This window comes from Falco naumanni, chromosome 7 (genome assembly GCF_017639655.2).
Source record: "Falco naumanni isolate bFalNau1 chromosome 7, bFalNau1.pat, whole genome shotgun sequence".
In the NCBI taxonomy this organism is placed as follows: Eukaryota; Metazoa; Chordata; class Aves; order Falconiformes; family Falconidae; genus Falco; species Falco naumanni.
The window spans coordinates 12,434,567-12,455,124 of record NC_054060.1 but is presented as its reverse complement, the minus strand read 5'-3'; the positions used below and the strand labels follow the sequence as shown (position 1 = coordinate 12,455,124).

Sequence of the window (20,558 nt, the reverse complement as noted above, 5' to 3'; positions counted from 1 at the left end):
TCTTGCTGAAAAAGTTAAAGCACTGGCTGTGTTTGGGGATACTGCTTCACAGCAGAATTTGCAGAGACACAGCAGCTCAGGTGTCCTGCTGAAAGCAAGACACTACTCACAGTGTAAAGCACTACACTCACAAATTAACAGCAAGTTGTAGAACTGTCCTGTTTTCTTTTTACTCCATCCATCTCTCCCAAAAGGCCCCAATTTACATTCACTGAGCAACCGTTGGTAGCTGCTTTAAGGCATTACCATGTCCCAGCAACTTGCTACGGAGCCAAGAACTGGCAGATCTGAATAGGGGCCTCAGTCATTACAGTTCAGCCCAGCTTGCTGGTTGCAGTCAGACATGTCATTTCATCTACAGCCTGCCCTGGCTACACACTACAGCTGGTTCAGATTTGCCAGCATAGCTACATGTGTAGTTACACTCTGCCCCAGTTTCATCAGAATGCTTTGAGTTAAAAAAGCGAGTATGGTTAAGGACCAACAATGCAAGCAGATCTGTAAGGGCAGCGACCTCTTTGTTCCTGTAGCAGCAGAATACACAGCTGCTGCATTTTTTCAAAACACTGAAGTTATCCAACTTCCTCAACACCAAGAGAATCCATGCATTTTAAAGCTTTCAATCCATTCCAGCAGGCATCCAGTTTTCTTCCTGCTCACAACTAAATATAGTTTTAAGTTGCAATTTGAACTACTTAAGTAGAATGTATAAAATGACTTAATAGTGAAAACAAAAGACCAAAGAAAAAGACCAAAGACTTAAATAAGATGTTCTCTCAACTTACTTGACAAGTCATCCAATACCTACTTATGTTCCAATCTATTCCTGTTGAACAGCTTTTTATTTTTGTTCCATGCATAGACATTTCAGGCTAAAATCAAGCACATACATTAGACAAGCCTAGCAGAAACTTTACAAAGACACAAAGAATTACAGAAGCCTTTTCTTCACTTCTAATTTTTAGTAATCAGCAACTTTACATCCTTCAATGCAAGACTTATAAGTAAAATCTGAACCCTCAAGAAGGCTACATTACCTGTACAGTGTAAATCCCGGATTTGAGATGGAAGGAGGACTGTGAAAGAATCGCTGGGGGGGGGGGGGGGGGGGGGAAGGGAGGAGAAGCCACACATATGAGAGAAAGTGCAAGTCTCACAAGTGGCAGATGGACAGAAGAGAGACAGTTCAGGTCTTAGGAAGAAAAGGCACGTTAGCAACTTTCAGAACTAATATGACCCAGAATATTATACTACTAATGTTACATCATTATACAACCCAGGAACACTTGGTATACACAAAGCCTCTAGTGTTAAAGCGTGCATATTGCTAACTACAGCTGTCTGCTCTTGTACTCAAGGTTACACAGGGAACAAGAGAACGTTTCACTACAACCTCTTCACTCTTACTAGGGAAGAACAAAGACGCACAGATTCTATACCGGTATCAAGAAGATCACTGATAATAAGGATTCAGCCTTCTATGCCTGTCTGCATACACTATTAATAGATGTTACTTTGAAACTGTAATTACCACTTGTGGCCACGCTCAGCCTTTGTAAAGTACGGATTACTAGGACCAAAGATTAACTGCTGTAAAACAGGGTACCTCAGAAACTCTCATTCACCTCATGCAAATGTACCAAATTACTTGCAGTGACCACTTAAAATCTACAGACAAAAACCAGAAGCATAAGCAATTTTTTTCTTACTTAATTTCCAACCTTTTCAGTATAGTATATACACAAATATATATATTTGGTATATATAAACTTCTATATACCAAATAAAGGGGCAACGCCATGAAGTTCACTAGTCTACTGAAGATTAATCTTAAAAAAACAACCAAGCAATTTAACAGGTACATTTTATTGATTAGGAGGAATCACATTTTATTCACACGGGATTTTTCTAAGAGGCAGAGTACAGACAACAGGAGTTTCATGAAAGTGTCGGAATTCCAGAATGCTGCCACACAGTGCTACCAGCTCTCACTACATGATGGTAGGGTTTTTGTGGGAATGGCCACTACTTTATGCTGGAACATCTGGTAACTGCTGCAGCACCTAAAAGAATAAACGCAGCACTCTGTATTAAGCCTTCAAGAATTTTCCTTCTATTTATCATGTATTTCAATTTGAGCCTAAAGCAGCAAAATACAACTCAAGATGCCAATGTTTATCATTGCTAGTACAGCTAGGCATGTACATTTGGCCTTAGTTGTTCAAGGCTAAGACTGCAGCACCACTAGAATTAGGCCCTTCCATATGACAGTATCCAAACTTTGTGAAATTCAAAGAAACTATTTTTTTCGCTGGCTTAGAAAACTTAAGTGTCTCCTATTTATTTCTTATTCCCCAGCAACATGATACATTTGTAGCCTACCCCAGTTAATCCAGGGAACTCCAGCCCCCAGAGAAGTACAGAGATTTCAGAAAGAGTGCCACCAGCATGTTCTAAGCTTCTATCGGCTATCTGAAAATCGAAACTGACAAAGCTGCCCTTTTGAGGAAGTCAACCCAAATGCAAGTGAAAAAAAAAAACCCAAAACAAAACCTGCACACAGCACAGAAGTCACTCCTTGGGCTCAAGAGAAAAAACAGCAAGTAACTCTTAGAACTTGCACTTGTTTACAGCAAGACACAACAAGGACCTTCAATAAAGATAACTACTTAAAACATTAAAAGCACTGAGAGCAACAGAGTAACTATAGTTGTTCTGTACAAAGTAAAGACAATTTCTGAGTGAATTACAGACCAAGACAAGTGAACACAAGAAAAGAACATGCCGTATGTTTTGGGGAGCTGTTTTTATACTGGTCTTTTGTCTGGTACTTTGTCACTGGGGGAGTCATGGTGGCAGAAGTCCAAGAGGCATATCTGAGGAATGCAGAGGACACTGGCTAGCCACCCCACTGGTCACACTGTCCTACCCAAAGGATGCTATGTCCATCCACAAGCCAGAGGAGAGACCAAAGCATTCTCCTCTCCAAATGTGAGGTTGTACTTACTCAGCTTAGCCTACTCAGATCATCCAAGATTTAAGGCTACAGGCAGACAGGCTTACCAGGTCCATCTCTGGAAGATGGCTTTCTCTATGACAAGACTGCCACAGAAACCTCACATGAAGTTACACTTCTGATGAAACATGCAACTATTAACAAAAGAGCATACTTTCAGGTAGTGCTTGCTCTGGCATCTCTTCTCAAGAAGAATAAAAATTCAGGAGTTACACCCATTAGAAAAATCAAACCATCTCAGGAATTGCTTATCAGCAGCCTGCTACATCAACTCACACAAACCAGAGTTTGCATCATGTGTACCTGAACCAGTGTTGAGCTGCACTAGCTGCAGATACTGCCTGAGGAGCCCTTTCCTTTCCTCTAGAGTTTGCGCTATATCATAGCTGTGCTTTGGCATTAAGGTGCCCAAGCCAACGACTGCAGGAATTCTCAAGATGCTCTCCATATTCCTACACAGCCCTATAAATTTAGGGTTTATTTGAAATCTGTCAGATTACAGGAATGCCTTCTTTTAAAATGGCCTACAAAAGGTAAGAAAGTTCCTCTGAAACAGACAACAAGGCTACATTCTGCTTTCTTTGGCATCATATATTGAAGTCAGCCATTTCCAAAATGAGAAGTTGTGTAAAATGAGGATCAGGAGAATCTAAAATTCTCTGCATTCCCTTAAGACACCAGACCACAGTTTAAAGGATGTGGAAGGAGGGCAACTCCTTAAACTATCTTTCATGCTGTATTTTAAAACAGGTTTGTTTTTACATTGATGAAAAATAATCTGTAAGAAGGATTCAAACACTTACAAGATTACCCATATAATTACTGAAAGAATAGATACAGATTCAGTAATCGCTTCTTTTGAGCTTCAGTAAGTAATCTTCTCTCAATACAGCATAAGTTTCACTTATTTTAAGCATATCAAACCCAGAAGAGATAAAAGCTGCTTTAACACAAGTTCCCAAAATAGCTTCTTGTTAACAAAACACCTGTTGCTCAGAACCGACAGTATGCACAAAACACTTTATAATTTGTTTTTGTAAACAGCACTATGTAGAATTTTAATTACCTTATAATGTTACAGTTTGACGTGGGCCAAATGCTAAGGGAGGTCCTGCTCTAATATCAGGGTTCCTAGCTGTTAATAAATAAAACTATCATCATTTCTGGCTAGGGCATCTTGAATTTAACTTAACTTCCAAGAACATTGTGATTATCATGCATGATGTGTTTTTCTATTCAGAATTATGCACTATGTCTAATTTAAGTGTTCAAAATTATACAATGCCCTTACTGTGGTTCGATGTGGAACTCAACCTAAAGCAAACGCCTGACCAAAGAGGTTATTCAAGGACAAGTTTTCAGCAGAAGAGGTATGATGTTCCCTGTGGCAAAGCTGCATTCTTCATCTTTTGCAATGCACTTAAATTTAGCCAAGCGACTCAAAGGTGCTATTTTGTTTTAACCCTAATGTTATTCTAGGGGGTTTTGTTGTTGGGTTTGCTTTTTTTTTTCCCCCCTTAATTATTTCAATCACTGGGGAGGCCAGGTTACCTGATCCCAAACAAGTTACTGGATGTCTAAATACTAAAATCTATCACACCACACAAAGCACAGGAAAATATTACACAGCTGATCAGCAGCCACTATGCTGGGCAACCCATCACTTTAGTGAAACTAAATATATATTATATATTTATATGTATTAAAGATATTAATATACCAGCTGGTAACACTATGAAGTTTTGCATCTCTCAGGTTTCCTCTCAACTGTCAACTTACACTGCCTGAAATACTGCAACGTGTAAATGTGCCCAAGTGCAATCAATATACATGCATCCAACACATATGTATATGAACTAATGCACAGTTTCATGATCTAGGTAATTTGGGGCTTTAGGTACTTCTGCCACAGTATTGCTGGGCCAGGAACTGATGAACCTTGAAGACTTCATTCTTCAAAAGCTTGGACTGGTTCTTCTATCTGGTTTATAGTGCAGCTCTACAGCTCTGTGCCAGAAGAGTCAAGGCTAACAGTGCACTGCAGGAGGATGGTGAAACTATCTATTTAGTTTCAGAACTGAACTCTAAGGCATAGCTTCACCCATAGTACAAGCCAAGGAAAAACGCATGCATCACCAAGAGGTCAAAGTGAAAATTAAGTAAGAGTTGCCTTGTTGTCAGCCTTGACTACCCAGGACAGTGTCAGATTAACAGATAAGGGGCTAAGGAATGATCTGAAATTTGCAGTGTGAGACACTCTCCTTTCTGAAGGTTTCCAAAACTACACTACTTCCTCAGAGGGAGAGGTCATTATGCTGTTTAGGAAAAGCTTAAAAACTACTGAAAGACATTTGACTTAGGACTGGCACTTTTTCCCACTGCCATCATGAAACAGAAAAGAGGGGGGTTTATATTCCTAAGCCTATACAGAACAGACTGCGTGTATTTCAGTTTCTCAACTGACAAGAAAGCCAGAGCTGACAGCTTTCGAGTAAAAATCTGCATTGTAAACACTGTGCTTTAATAGTCAGGGCATCCTTTTTACCTACTAATACTCCAGGTACAATTCCGTAAACTGCCTTTCTGATAATCAAGCTTGCTATTCATTCTGTTTTCAGACAAGATTCAGCTATGTGAGCATGCATTTCTAGTACAATGTCTCCCCCACTTACTGTCCAGAATACTTAGATCAGCAAGTTAAGAGCACAATAGCCTAAAAATAGCATGGCTGGATGCCACTGTATCCCTTTTTAATACGATGGTACCTTTGTACAGAGTTCTTTCCACAATTCTACATAGAAAAACACAGCCATAAATGGATTTAAGGGAGGGACTTGTATCCAAAAGGACCAAGCTGTTAAGTAGTGCCATGGGATTTCCCTTTTTCCTCAAGCCACATAAACAGAAATTTGCATTTTTAGAAGCATTTTGAACAATAACTTTTCAAGTACATCTGACTTCTCTTTTTATCCTCTTGCCATAGTGATTGTATTCTGCCAGAGAACAGACTGACACATGACAGAGTAACAGCACTTTCTAGAGAAAGGAAAATTCATGATATAAAGGAGCAGTAGACAAACATAGAAAATGCAAGCTACACCTCCCTTCAATTATTTTCCTTGACATATTAAAGCCTGTATCACACTTCAGAATGGATGAACAGGGAACAAAATCTGCTCACAAGATACTGAGCCACAACTGTCAGCGAGGTGTGGCTTTCTATCACGATGCTCGTTCCCTTCCATCCACAACACCGGCCAACTGAGCTTCTATCAGAAAACAATGGAGAAAGAGCACAATATATTCCCTTCCGTTATGCTATAACGTCAGAAACAAGAGGGTGATCAGCAAGACCAATGCCCTTCAGATTGGCCTACAGTGCATTCCCAGGCACCACAGCCTCAGCTGCTGCATTACGTTAGGCTAGTTCCAGAAGTACCAAGTCCTTGCTGTGGCTTGAAAAAACAAAAGCCCAGTGCCCTAACACCGTCTCCCGGAATTCTTGTCTCACGCTCCTTTTGCGAAGACAAAAAACCCCACACTACTATCAAAGTATATTTGTATCCCTTACATTAAAAAAAAACAATTTTAACCCCAAATCCTGGGTTTCAAGAGAAGACTTTCCATTTTAACAACTAACTTGACACTGCCTAAGTAAACCCAGCAACACCACAATGCACATTTTACACTGTATATGCCACCCTGTGTAAATTCACCAGATAGAACTATCAGGCCATACAAAGAAGTTTCAATAAATTCTTCATCTCGGGTCATGACAGTCTGAGAAATTAAGATGTCAGAGCTGCAGCAAGGACTCAGGTCTTCCTAAACAGAGCAGACTGATATTCCAAGCATTCTAATTGTGCAGCGGGGGATGTCAGCTAGAAGATATACGGATAAGTAGGTAGCAACTAATCAGGGATTTATTTATATACAGAATGACTAGGTATAAACCTAAGACCACAGGTCACAGTCACATTGTGACTTTGCAGAACAACAAGCTCATTCTCGCAATAAAGAGAGGCCATAGTAACAGTCAAAAGTTTTACAGATACCAAGTTAGAGAAAAGCAAATGCAGGAAGGCAACACAATCAACTAAGTGACCAGAATGTGAAATTAGATTTTTTTTGTTGTTTTCCAAAAAAATTTTTAAAGCCAGTCAATTACTGCACTGCTATGCATAGGAGTTTTAAACGTTTGACTAGACTTATTAAGAAGGCAAAAAATCCATGCACGGCTCCCAGGCCAGTCCACAACAAACCAAACACTCCTTGATCTTAGCCCCTGCATGGTTTGACATGCTCAGATGACGATTTGTTTGTTATGTAACTAATAACACACTTACCTATTGTTACTAAACACTGCCTTCCTCATCTCTCAGGATACTTTAAACAAACCTCATGAAGACACATCGATATCCAAAACAATCCTATTGAGAAATTCTCAAGTCTCTTCCTTAAAAATGTTCCAGGTAAGTCCTTCCATGTTGCCACAATTATTTTTTTTCTTTTTTTGCAAGTTAGCAATCAAATATGTTGGTATCATGAAACACTAAACAACATACTTTTGTAGTTACTTTTCACCGAGACTGCAACATTTGTTTGATAACTAACGTGGTGAATACCTACACTTCATTCAAGGATTTAACACCTACACTTCATTCAAGGATTTAACACCAATATCCAACAGTACATCATATTAGCATATTTCGATAGCATGATCCAAACTTAAGTCTGGTGAAGTTCACTTAAAACTCTTCTATATCACCAACAAAAGCTACCTTGTAAGCTTCTGGCCTAATTCTGAAGGAGCTAAGAAGAAAGAACAAACTCCAAAACATCTAATTTTAACATTCAAAACACAGCCACTTCTTTTGCCCCTGCCTTGATAATGGTGCACATTCCAATGCAAGGTCATTCTGTTGCACAGAGAACATACTGCTACATCAAATTACACTGCACTGAAGTGTTGTTTCTATATATGATTTAAAAAAATAGTAATCTTAAATTCATACAGGAGGTAGTAGAGAAACAATTTTATCCTTCTTTGCAGTCTCATATCTCCCCTGCCACTCCATCCTCAAAAACAACTCGTTAAATGTTTTCTTCTGACAATCATAACTCAGAGATAGCCTTTTGTACAAAAAGGCAAGAATATGCCAAATCTAGGTACAGACATTTTACATTTTTGCCTGCAGAACTGATTGTTCTCTCTGGCCTCTCACCTCCAAATACAGTTTAAAACCTTAAGTGGAAAATACCTACCTTCCCCATGCAATATTCTGCTTTCATCAGCCCAATTATAATCAGCAGCACACAACTGAGAACTATCTAGCCTCCTGCTTGTTCAAGGTAATGGCAAAAACTTTAAGCCCTTGTTTCAAGAAACCCACATCCAATGCAAAATGTTTAAACAAGCTGAAAGCACCTCACTTCTATCCTCAAAAATACTATTAAGTTCCCACTACAAATTGATTATTAAGTTTGTATTTGTTTCCCCAGTCCTTCATGCAGATAAAAATGCCTTCGCATCATGAATCACAGGACACACCAGTGAAGTGTTGTCTTAAACCCTGGGCTAGTTAAACTGTTCAGGTGGTTGCTGGGGCCTGCCAAGTCAGCCACACTGTTTATAGTTTAGTTTTCCAGATACAGGATTATTACATTTCAGACAGACAAATACCGTATCCTGAAGGTTAGACTCCCGTGATAAAAATACATCCTGACAGAGCAGAATGGCTGAGCAGGGGTGGTCTTCAGCACGGAGCCAGTTTCGGCTTCTGCAAGACTGCTGAACCATTAAGTTAAAGAAAAAGTTGTGTGTTTAATACAATCGCTGCTTAACAAGGAGCTATTTTTAGGAAATACTCAAACACAAGTGTTCATTTGTTTAAGTAATACTCAAAAGATTGTCTTAAGTTATCTAAATGGAGCAGAAGATGAAGCAGTTTATCTCTTAATGCATATTTGAATAGCCAAAAAAGTTACTTTCAAGTGAAAAAAACTCAGCTTCTGTCAACAACTGGAGAATGAGCATGAAAACACAACCTGATGGAGGAGAAATGATTTTTGCACTGTTAAAGCTTTGGTTTTGCTAATCTCCATTCAGCTCAAAAGCCCTATAAACACAGTTCGAAGAAGGGATCTGTTAAAAATATATCACCCCACCCCTTCAATTAAGGGCTGAGAAGCTTATGACACATCTGAGACATCCAACAAGAACAGGGAAGAAGGACTTAATGTTCCTGATATTTTAAAGGTAAAAAAAAAAAATAAGCAGGTTTAAAAATCCCAAATGTTTCATGCCTCTGTTAAATAGATTTTAAAGCAAGAACAGACCCAAGCTATTTTTATTCCTTTGTAGTTCATGTGTAATTAACTGCTTATTTTCACAAAACCTTATTACAGTGTAAACATCATTGGCCAGATCATCTGCCCCACCCAGACTGAGCTCCACACCACAGGAGGCCAACTATCTCTGTGAGGAGCCCAACTATCTCTGTGAGGAGCCCTTGTATCTGCAGGAGAGGGCTGGCCCTCCCGTACCAATCTTCCCCACAACAGCAGGGCTGTAATGATCAACAGCTCCCTGAGCTCTCACCCCTTCACCATGTCCTTCCTAAAAAAACTTCAAGTAAACTAGCCAGCAGGCCTACCCCTGCATCAAGGACCATGGGCAGACATCCCTTTCTGGATACAGCTAAAACTCTCTAAGATGACATTATTTCTCTCCCTCACTCCCTTCTGCCTTGGGCATGCAGCAATTAGCAGAAATAATCACTAAACCACTTGGGAAACAGGGGGAGGAAGAAGAGGGGAAACGCGCCAGTTGGGTTGGATCGAGCCACTAATTTAAAACAATTATAGCTAACTAGTTGACTTTGCCTCCAGTGCTCACAGGACCCCCTCTGCTGGAAGAGGGGCAGGAGGCTCTTGCAAGTAGCAGAGGGCACTCAACAAGCATGGATCTGAAGCCCAGGTCACCATTTGCAGGATGGATGTCTGCCCTCCCCAAGGCTCCAGGCATGTTTTCCAGATATCACCCCATGGCAGGCGTGCAGCCTTCTCTGTAAGTAGTATTACACAGAACCAGAGCACAGGATTATTATCCCAGCACATGGTGGGCCACCTACTTCATGACACTGGGACGTGCCACCAGCAGTCAGTGGACCATAAAACATAGATTACCTTTGCCTCATAAACAGGGGAGATAAAATTTGATCCCACATTTGGTACACAGGTTTACAATCTTTTAAGAATCTCTTATTTACAAGAGAGATGTATATTCCGTCCTGGCACAAGAAGCAGACACATAAATCCCACAGCACACAACACATTCACAGTGTTTAAGGTCTGCAGATGGAGCATGTGCAGGAGAAGGTTTTACGAACAAGAAGTGCTGGAACAACCAATCCTCATGCAGGGACAACACGGGTCCTGCCAGCAACGGCTCTGAATGCAGGCAAGAAACATTTGCTGTAGCCTGAATACAGAAGTTGTACAGCTGTGCCAGCAAAGTGGTATGTTTATCCTTTAGGGCAGATCTGCTTTCTACAAACAGCCTGCATTAGAGTTGTACATATGTGGCGAGAGAGCTGAGCATTTCACTTCTGTGTGGAATAAATCAGGAAAATTGGTCCCAGAAAAGACATCCTTCCTAAGTCGGGCAGCAGAGGGGACCCAAGAAGAATGGCTATCAGTCATCAAGCAATATGAACAAAGCAGCCTCATATATTCAGCTTTTTTCCTATTCGAAGTAAAACCAGCTTTTGGCTAAATGTAGTATTTAACAGCATAGAAATACCTACGTTTGCTTCCTTTTGTTTAAGCAAGTCAAACACAATACTCAGAAGTTTATAGAAATTACAGCGAACAACACTATTTTTCTCGCCCCCACCTCAGAAGTCTGATCTCTAGCCATTCAGTCTAGGCCTAGCATCACTTGTAAGTTACAAAATGACTCAAAATCCAGGTATTTAAGCACTTACATATCCTAGTCTTAACTATCTCCCCTGATACACGCGATCTAGCCCACCTCCCAGCTAGAAGACCGCATATAGTCATGGCTCATTCTAAAGTAGTATTTCCAGGGTTTAAATACAACCTAGAACATTTTAGAAGTGTTATAAAAAAAGATACAAACAGATAGCAAGAGTAAATTAGTAATTCAGACCTGTAAGCCACTGGAGCATAGCAAGATGCAAGCATGTAAAGACACTGACACACATAAAAGTAATTCATACCCAGTATTTTGGGAGAAAACAAAATGGCTCAATGCAAAACTGAAAGAGTGAGGTACACACTTTAATAATCGCAGTTGTTTACATTCAGTAAAATCTCTAGGCAATTGCTTCCCACTGTCATTTGGAAGACTGTTCCTCAATTTGCACATCCATTCTTCCATCACCTTTACTAATCATACAAAACCCATCAAAATCCTTAGACTCAACAAGTATTAGGGCCATGAGTATTTCCTTCTAATTCCCAAGAGCAGCTGTATAAAAACTTAAGTGTTTTCATAAAAACCAGGAAATATTTAGTGAGGTAAGAAAATATATTCCCCATTCTGAAAGCACTGTTCTGTATATGGCCTCATCTAACAGACTTGTTAAAGATACAGAAAGCATGACATTTAAAAGAAAGTCTTCGTTCCCACCAGAAACCCCCTGCTTCCCGACACTCCACTTCCTGCTCTCCTCCCTCTCACCCTATCCCATGCCACCCATGGCAAACCGTACTTTTCCTCTTCCTGAAGCCCTTTCAGATGCAGAAAGTGTCACTAAAAATACCGTATGATAAATCCGGTACAGAAACTGAAAATAATCTCCCATCGAAGAGGACACCTGCTATCATCCGGCAATACAGGATTCAAAACAGATTATAAGCGATTCCAACGACAAACCCACCCCCCTCGGGTTTCACTGGCTTTTTTTTTTTTTTCTTTTAGGGTAGTAGCTGTAACCGAGCAGTAACACTTCATTTTCCTGCCTATGTTTGTAATCAGAGCTCTGACAAATCCAAATACTCTGCCAAACTGATGAAAAAGAAGAAAAAAATCGCAGTGTTCTATGTAGTTTTTACATATCTTTGTTCTAAATACTAAAGACCTGCGAGACATTCATCTCATCAAGAACAAATATACAGACAACAGCACAGCAGTCTTCAGAGCTACAACAAAAGACAATCTGAGACAAATGACTTAAAGCAAATGCTATCACTGAATAATCCCCTAGCAGCTGTCATAATTAGTTAGCTCAAATCTCATCAGCATCAGAGAAGTTAAGAGTTAAAATCGAGCTCCCTTCCTGTAACATTGTGTAACTCCAAAACAGCAGCATTATCCTCGCTATTTTAGAATTCGCATTTCTCCATCGGATGAGGTGGAACGACTCGATCCCTCCACTCCAAAAAAAACCCGTGCAAGCCCAGATATGACAAAAGAAACTCGGTCAAGTTTGAGCCTCTCAACACCTTATTTCCTGTCTAAAGAGCCCTTTTGTTCTGCTTCCCTGCATAAATGTTAATATTCTGCCATCATTAGAAAACGAAACAATGAAGAAAAGCCCCACGCACATGAAATTCGCTGCCCCCGAGGGCGAAATAACGCCACACGACGCGATTAGAACCGGAAAATTCCTACCAACAAAATCTCCACAATTTTCTGTTTGCTTCACCCCAGATTAACTTCACTTGAAGCTGTACTTCGGCGCAACCTAGCCTGGACGTGGAGCCCCGCCTCCCCAGCTCCTATTGGTCGAGACGGGGGAGCCCCGCCCCGCCACCCAGGCTCCGCTCCCCCATTGGCGGAGCGGCGTATCCATTATTTAAAGAACTTTTTCCTTGCTAGCAGGTTAGGCTGGGCAGGTTAGAACACCCTGGGCAAGCTGCTTCTTAAAGGGACAGGACCCCGCTCCGGGCTGTGACAAACTAGACCCTCCGGCGACTCGTCGCCCCGAGCGAGCTCAGGCGAGTGCCCTTACAAGCGGCGGCGGGCGGCCAACCCCCCGGCGGCCCCTCCGCGTCCCCCGGCAGCAGCGCTCCCGGGGGGTCCCCAGCCTTGCCCCCACGCCGGGTGGGGGGGTGGGGGTGGGGGGGCGAGCACCCCAGCGGGCTGGCAACGCGCCTCCCGCTGCACTTACCCCCCTGCCGCTCGCTCTGCTTGGGGGGGGGGGGGGGGGGGGGGTGATGCCATGTGGGGCTGGAGCCCACCCGCGCCAAGAGTGGCTGGAGCTACCCCGGCAAGCCGGGCACGCTGTGCAATTACTAACCCCGGCTAAAAATGCGTTGGGTTGCCAGTTCCAGAGACTCCTCTGCCCACTTAAAGCATGAGTCAGCAGAAGAGGAGCTCCGCAGGAAGTGACTGTCTCCATCTCACAAGGTACCATGGCTCCTGCCAGAAACTTTTCGTGCTTATTCAGGCTTCGCTCAACTGAACAAATTTGCAAGATCCTGTTCACCTTCTGACAGCAGCGTTTCTCACAGCACAGCTTCCTCTTAACACCCGACAAAAGCCTGTCGCTTCGATTAAAAGTGTTTCTTTTCCCTCAGTGTAAACACCGATGCAGTTCCTTACCCATCTATCAAGTGAAAAGCCTGGAACACGCAACAGTAAAACCAAAACAAGGCTTAGTAAACATTTCACAAGTGCAGATATCACACCTCGTTGAGAAAAACCTTGCCCCATTCCGAACAAGCAACGCACGGGAGTGCCAGAACACAGTCGGTGTTCCCTCCTGCACCCACAAAGCACCACCAGTTACACCAGACTTACCTCATTAGCAAGGTTGCCTTAGATACAACATTTCCGTGTGTTTAGTGTAAAAATAACTAAAAATACTAAGCTAGAGGAAGATATAACACTTCTCAGCATAAGCACATTTGAGTTGGTTTTGTACTGCACAGGGGCAGAGAGGAAAAACTCCTCCTCGTTCCTGGTGCTCGCCACCTCTCCTCCAGCCAGCCTGCCCTTACTTCACCCACCGCCTGCGCCACAAAATGGGTACCTGCTTTAACTTTCCTACTGCAGATTAATCAAGTCCAAGACAGTTTAGCATTACTGCAAATACCACCCAACATCAGGAAAATATTTACAGCCAAGTACTCCCTTGAGCTGCGATACATACACCAAAAGAGCATAAAACCCACCTTCAGGAAGGACATTTAATTCCTCTGAAACGGTCAAATAGCACATTTTGTGTCACCTCCTATTTTACAGGAATCTATCACACCACAAATCCAAGTAGGACTGAAAGGCAGCAATTCATACAGTTTAAGTTAATAAGTATGAAACACTACAAGAACAGAATTAACAAGATTTACATAACTTCCCCTACAGAACCTAAAATACAAGCTGAAAGAACCAGACCTTAACCCCGGCACCTGATTTCAGTGCCCTGCAAGACTCTAGAAGTTAGTCGGGTCCCCTGAGGATAACTGTCAGGCCACTACTTCCACGACGCTTTTTTGACCAAATGTTATCTAAGCAATCAAAACCAAGAACATAGTTCATGCAAATAAAACATACCAGTAAATTGTCCTCTAAGTGTCTCTGTAACCAATCTTGGAAAGCTTCAATTTAGAGCATAATAAATTTAAGCCCATAAAAAACAATAGCAGAAGTCACAAATCTTACCAACGAAACTGCCTAGTGCTAGAGGAAGGCATGATGACCCTAAAGTCAGTGTTACTGTTTGAGTACTCTCAAAAGCAGGGGGGATGGGACACCCACAAACCAAATACATTACCCCAAAACTCCCCATCTCTATAAGCTGCCACAAAAGTCTAGCCACATCAGAACTGCAACAGTGATGAAAAGTAATTTTTATCATCAAACATTCCACACTTGAGCTCATGTTTCTCTTACACAGGCAACTAGCAGCTCCTTATCACTGCAACAGAGAAGTTTCATCCCTTTTTCTCCCCACCTTTCCCCTCCCAGTCATGCAGTCTGGCCAACTGCCTCAGCCCAGCTCTAGGGCTCATCAGACCCTTCCATCTGCCTCCAAGTCACTGATCTGGCAGAAGCTTGGCCAGCTTCTGATAAGCAAGAGTAGGGCTTATACCCAGAGCATAAGGGGAATGGCAAAGCAGATTCTCCTCCATTCAACACTGACAAGCTAGATTTGCTTACCTCATCTCATTTAAAACAAACAAAAAAACAAACCACACACACAAGACAAAACCATCATACTAAGAATGCCCTAAGGGTCATTTCCTACCCTCATAAAAGTTAAGAACCCCCACACAAAAAAAAAAATAACTGTGAAATATCCAAGCTAGGTTCATAGTTGACCCTACCTCACTGGGCAAGAAGTCATGGGTAAGCACATCTGCATCTAGAGGTTGGGAATCTGGACATTAAAAAATTGCTGTTCAAGTTATTCCATACTGAAGGAGACCTAGTGAAATCAGGCACTAAAAAGCCTGATTCACAAGCTCAGTTTCTGCACATAAGCCACCTATTTTCCCTGTAAATAGATACACATTTTTGAGAAAATGGAGAGGCACCATTTTAAGGTCCTGGCTCAAGTTATGGCTTTGCTACTCTTACAATATCTGTAGCAACGCAGAAAAAACAAAAATAGCAGATTGCAACTGGAAGTGCATTAAGCAGGGAAGCTTTGACAGCAGTGTAAAAAAGATTCAGTTTGCTGCCACTGAACTTTGCACTGAGGACAGTAACAAGGGAAAGCACCTGACTCTCATTTGACTATTGTAATCATGGAACAGCTAAAAGGCCATTTGTTCTGTAATCTTACATATACAGAAGACTGTAAGTTTGGAGAACTTGACAGCTCAAGAGATCAAGAGCAGAGCCTTTCATCTTTAAGTCACCAGTTCAAACAGAGACCAGAATAGTAGCGATCAAAAGCTACACGTGATGGCTGTTCAGGGATTAGATGAAGAGATGGTTGCTCACTGCCCAGTTCCCAACAGATCAATGTGAATCATGAGAGCTTTCTTCCCAGTTTTCACCTGTTTTTTGCAGTTATGAATACATTATACCTTCTGGATTCTGTACATGTTAATAAGTAGCAAAGCAACTGGAACTGCTGCGTACACACACTGAACTTGCATTGTAGAAAAGGACTTTACCCTCCGGTTGTCAATCATGTCAGCACTACAGCATGTGCTGAATTTTTTATTTATTATTTTTAAACAATAATAGCTCTGACTTTTAGCTTTTTCATTACTAGAGGTAGCTTTAAAAGTAATACTTAGCTTCCCATTCCTTTCACATCCTCAAATGCTGCAAGCCTGTTTATAAACAATAGTTCTCAAACTTGCTTGTCTAAGGTATTTTTTGGAAACGTAACAATTTTACAAGCACAACCCTGGCATTTGAGAAATGATTTTGAGACATTAGTAATTATTTTTTATCAAATCTAAGCAACATAAACTTCATAAGGGCCACGTCTACATAAGGACAGGGGAACAAAATTCCCTGTGTGATGAAAGAAACTTTCCTTTTCATATTCTTATACATTCTTCAACACAGTGCACAGTTCTTAGAAAGTCAGGTAGCAACAGCTCCTTTCCAACCTTAGTTTCAAAAGTCTGCAGAAGTACCTGGAATTTCCAGGCTGACAGGCTAGATGAAAAACAAGTTCAGAGTGTATGTTGACTGAAGGTTCTGGAGTGCAGGTTCACTGTCCTGCTACAAACACCAGTACCAAGAACAATCTTCTACACAACCCCAGCAATACAAAGTTCCATAGTTTTTAGTAGCGTATGACTTCTCAAGAATGAAGCTGCTGATGAAAAGCCAAGATCCTAGAAACTTCAGTATCCTTAGGAGTAACTAAGGAGGCCCTCGCATACAAAGAATTCAACTTGCTCTTCCAGGAGTCTAGAGAGAACAACATACCAGACTGATGAGATTTCAGTAATCTTGAAGAATTTTGAGATTTCTCTTGCTGCTTTCAATCCAAGATGTACTACTGCACTGCAGTCATCAAATCTGGAAACAACAAGAGGTGCATGTGGTAAATACTGAGTCTTCATCAGACAGGACTGGTTAGTTGTCTGGACAACAGTACAGATGCACCAGACAGAAACACATTCCCCTGGAAGTTTTAGCAGCTATCTCAAAGCGCCCAATGCTTAGCTACACTGAGAACTTAAAAGTTCATCCACATGTTAAATTCCAACTGCTTCCTTCTATATAGGAAATAAGTCATTAAAAGAATCACTTACTGGTTTTTTTCACCCCTCCTAGGTTATCTCCTGGCCTACAAAGCTGCACATCTGTAACAGGTCTCAATCACTCTCAGCAGTGAACATGTTGGTTTGGGTTTGTTTTTTTTTTGTTTGGTGGTGGTTAGGGGTTTTTGTCTGTTTTTTGTTTTATTTTTAAATCAGGACATGGAATTATCTCTTGTACAGCTGCACCATGAGGCCTCCAGTGATAGATGGCCATATCACTCGCTTTAGTCAGAGTCCTTGAGAAAGGATCTAGACATTGTAAAAGACTTTTCCTTTACGTGAGACATCTCTTGGGTGGGAAAAAAGTAGCATACTACAGTTTCCATTGAATTCAGCATGGTCCAGGTACATTTACATGTAATCCGTAATACTCTTTGTAGCTTAAATCAAGTATCTTGAATGCAATTCATAGCCCATTCAGCATTTTAAAAAAGGAAAATAATAGCTGCATAACTATTAGCTGCCAAGAAAACGAAGCCAGAAGTTTGTATACTTGTAATTGTCTCAGAAATCATTCTGATTAATATAGTTCTTAAAGCGACACACTTTCACAGAAACAGGGATTACCTTTATCTGTAACCATAGCAACTTTTCAGTAGTTTGTGTTAATGCTATTCTCCGTCTGATAATTTGCTACTATATCTTTCAAGCTATTTGTATAAGGTTTTGAATGTGCCACCTGAGACAAGTTGAAATGTAAACTTACATTCTTAGATCACACTCTTAAAAGTGCATAACTTAACATAAAATGCTGTTAATTTTTGCCATAAATTCATGATTAGTCAAGAAGTAAATTTATTTTAAACTGTTATTATTTTAACATGATTCACAGTTTTGTAAGACAAAGAAATATTTTAAGATGTATCCTATGAAATACATACAGTCAATAATTTCTTGAGCAGTGAAGGATTTCTTCTCCTCTATCTGGAAGGTAGTAAACCCAAGGAATTATGCCACTGATATGACACAGACTTTGATGTTCAGTATCGCAAGGAACAAAAATCCTCCCAAAACACGCTTATTTTGGCCTGAACAAATACACAACAGATGAGAAAAAGAGCTAGGCCCCTTGTTCTAGGTTAGGTGAATAATTAATATAAAGAACAGGTGTAGGTATCTCAGCACTAAATAAACAAATCAGGCAGAATTCAAAGAGCAAAGCTATAAAAGTTAAAGGAAAGACAGGAAGGAGACTAAGGAATTTACATGTTTGCTTCCTCAATTGTTACCATCATCCACAGTTCAGAAGAGGATTAGCACTGTGAAAGAAATTATTTAGGATGACATCAGACAAACAAAATCATTGGCTTGGAAGCAGGAGGAGGAAGAGAATAGTTTCTTTTTTTTTTTTTCCCCCGCTAAAGTTCATAGGGCAACTTACCAAGTGGCACACTTCTCTCTTCAGCATAGACAGACAGTTTGGCACAGTTAAGATACAAGCATAGATCCTTAGAAGAATGAAAGAAACTAAGCACGCTCTTTACTGCCCATAACTCTTATGCAATGACATCTATTATAGGACAAGTCTGGACAAACATCCAGGGAATGGACTTCAGAACACAACGGTGCACTTTAAGTCAGTCCACACAGGAGGAGAAGTAACCACCGTCAGTTCTGCCTAATGCCTCCACATTACATCAGCACATTTGGTGGAAGCTTCTATATTTCGTTGTTGTTGCTATTGGTGCTAGTAGTAAGATAATTAACGCTTGTTGTTTTAAGACTCCCCCATCCTAATATCCTCTGGAAGCAAGAGTGGATGTTCGCACCCCTTACCTATCACTCCAGGCTTTTTGCAGAGCCTAAAAGGAGGTAAGTTTGGGTAAATTCCGCAGGGCTCCTCGGTGGACACAAGAGCAACAAACTTTCGTACAGGATGACAGACCGCGAGGCTTAACCCCTTGGTTTAATGGGGGGGGGGGGGGGGGGGGGGGGGGGGGCGCGTGTGCCACAACGGCGTGTCGCTTCCTGAACGCTCCTGTCCCCAAACCAGCCAAAACCGCTGCGCTGAACTCACCGCGGAGCACAAACGCGCCCTGCCTGCCGCGGGCACCGCCGGCCCCGGCCCGGGGGCAGGCCCCACGCACCGCCGGGGAAGCCCTCCCGCTCGCTGGGCACCGCCGCCACTTCAAGCGCAACCCCCCCGGCAGCTGGCAGACCCGCCGCCCGGGGAGGCCGCCCCCCGGCTCTCCCCCCCCGGCCCTCCCCAGCCCAACCAAAATAGCTGCGGGGCCGGGCGGGAGGGGAGCGGCGGCGGGGGCCGGCGCAGGGCTGGCGGCGAGCCGCGGGCCGCCGGCCGCCTCTCCCCTTCCACCCAAGGACACGAGTACAAACACCTCTGCCCTGGGATGGCTCCTGCGCACGCAGCGCGGAGCTGCCGCCGGGGGGGTGCGGGGAGGAGGAAGGAACGACCAAAAAAGGCAGAAAAAGAGCCCCGGGGCCCTGGGCCCGGCCCGGTCCCGCCGCCGCCACGCAGCCCCGGGCCTGCGGGGTGAGGGGGTCGGGGGGACGGCGGGGGCGTGACCCTCCCCTCAGCGCCCCCACCCCGCTCCCCCGGAGCTAGCGGGCGGCCGCCGCTTCGCCTGCCCGCTACTGAGCGGAGCCGCCGGCCCCCAGCCCGCCCGCCGGCCCGGTCGCGCTCCCCTCACCTGCCGCCGGCCCCGCAGCGTCCCGCCGCCGCCCGCCCGGCCCCGCCTGGCCCCGCTCGCTCCTCACCAAACTTTTTTTTCCCTTTCTCCGTGTTTCGTTGCCCTCAGAGTGACGCGGGAGGGCGCTGATTGGCCGAGCCGAGAAAGGGAGGCTGCGAGGAGGAGGAGGCGGCGCTACGCCCCACGACTAATTATTACAAGAAGACGGCGGCGACGTGAACCACTGAATGCTATTTAAAGGGACAGCGGCCCGTCCCACGTCGTGTCTGTGCTCCCCCACCCCCCCGCGGGAGGGATCCGAGGCGAACGGAGGGGCGGGAGCACGGCCGGGGGCTGAGCGGGCAGCTGCCGCCCGCACCGGGCAGGTTGAGCGGGCGAACCGTGAGGCGGGCGGGGGGGCTGCACCCCTCAGGCTGGGGGCCGGGGCCTGCGGCGGGCGTTGCGGGGCGGTCTGTGAGGAGATCCCTCGGCACGTCGTCGTCCACCCTTCTTCCCCCTCCACAAATAAATTTATTTCTCTGCAAAAATCCCCTGTGGCCGCCTGCTGCCACCCCTCCGCCCGAGGGGCGCCTCACAGCCGTGCGGGGGAGGCTTCCCCTCAGGGAGCGGGGCTCGCTGGGGGCTCAGGCCGGCTCTGAGCGGGGCTGCCCGCCGCCCCCTGCCCTGCGACGTGTGGATCTTTTGTTATC

General features: G+C 43.4%; 1 protein-coding gene across 8 annotated transcripts in view; it reads right to left on the bottom strand.

Annotated features, from left to right (window-relative positions):
• ZFAND6 (zinc finger AN1-type containing 6) overlaps nucleotides 1-19,961 on the bottom strand; it is a 38,048-nt gene extending 18,087 nt beyond the window's left edge. Inside the window, exons 1-3 of one of the 8 annotated variants that reach the window (XM_040602539.1) lie at nucleotides 19,870-19,887; nucleotides 18,603-18,669; nucleotides 16,884-16,976 (exon numbers count right to left, since the gene is read on the bottom strand). Coding sequence is in view for 1 of the 8 variants with exons in the window: in XM_040602537.1 (XP_040458471.1) it covers nucleotides 12,590-12,591 (2 nt within the window). In the remaining 7 variants the exon portion in view is untranslated. Of the gene's footprint in view, nucleotides 1-12,589; nucleotides 12,751-16,883; nucleotides 16,977-18,102; nucleotides 18,123-18,602; nucleotides 18,670-18,997; nucleotides 19,122-19,238; nucleotides 19,339-19,869; nucleotides 19,916-19,936 lie in introns of those variants that run through there. The other 7 variants (XM_040602540.1, XM_040602545.1, XM_040602543.1 and 4 more) reach the window with 7 other exon arrangements.
• Nucleotides 19,962-20,558: the final 597 nt, after the last annotated feature.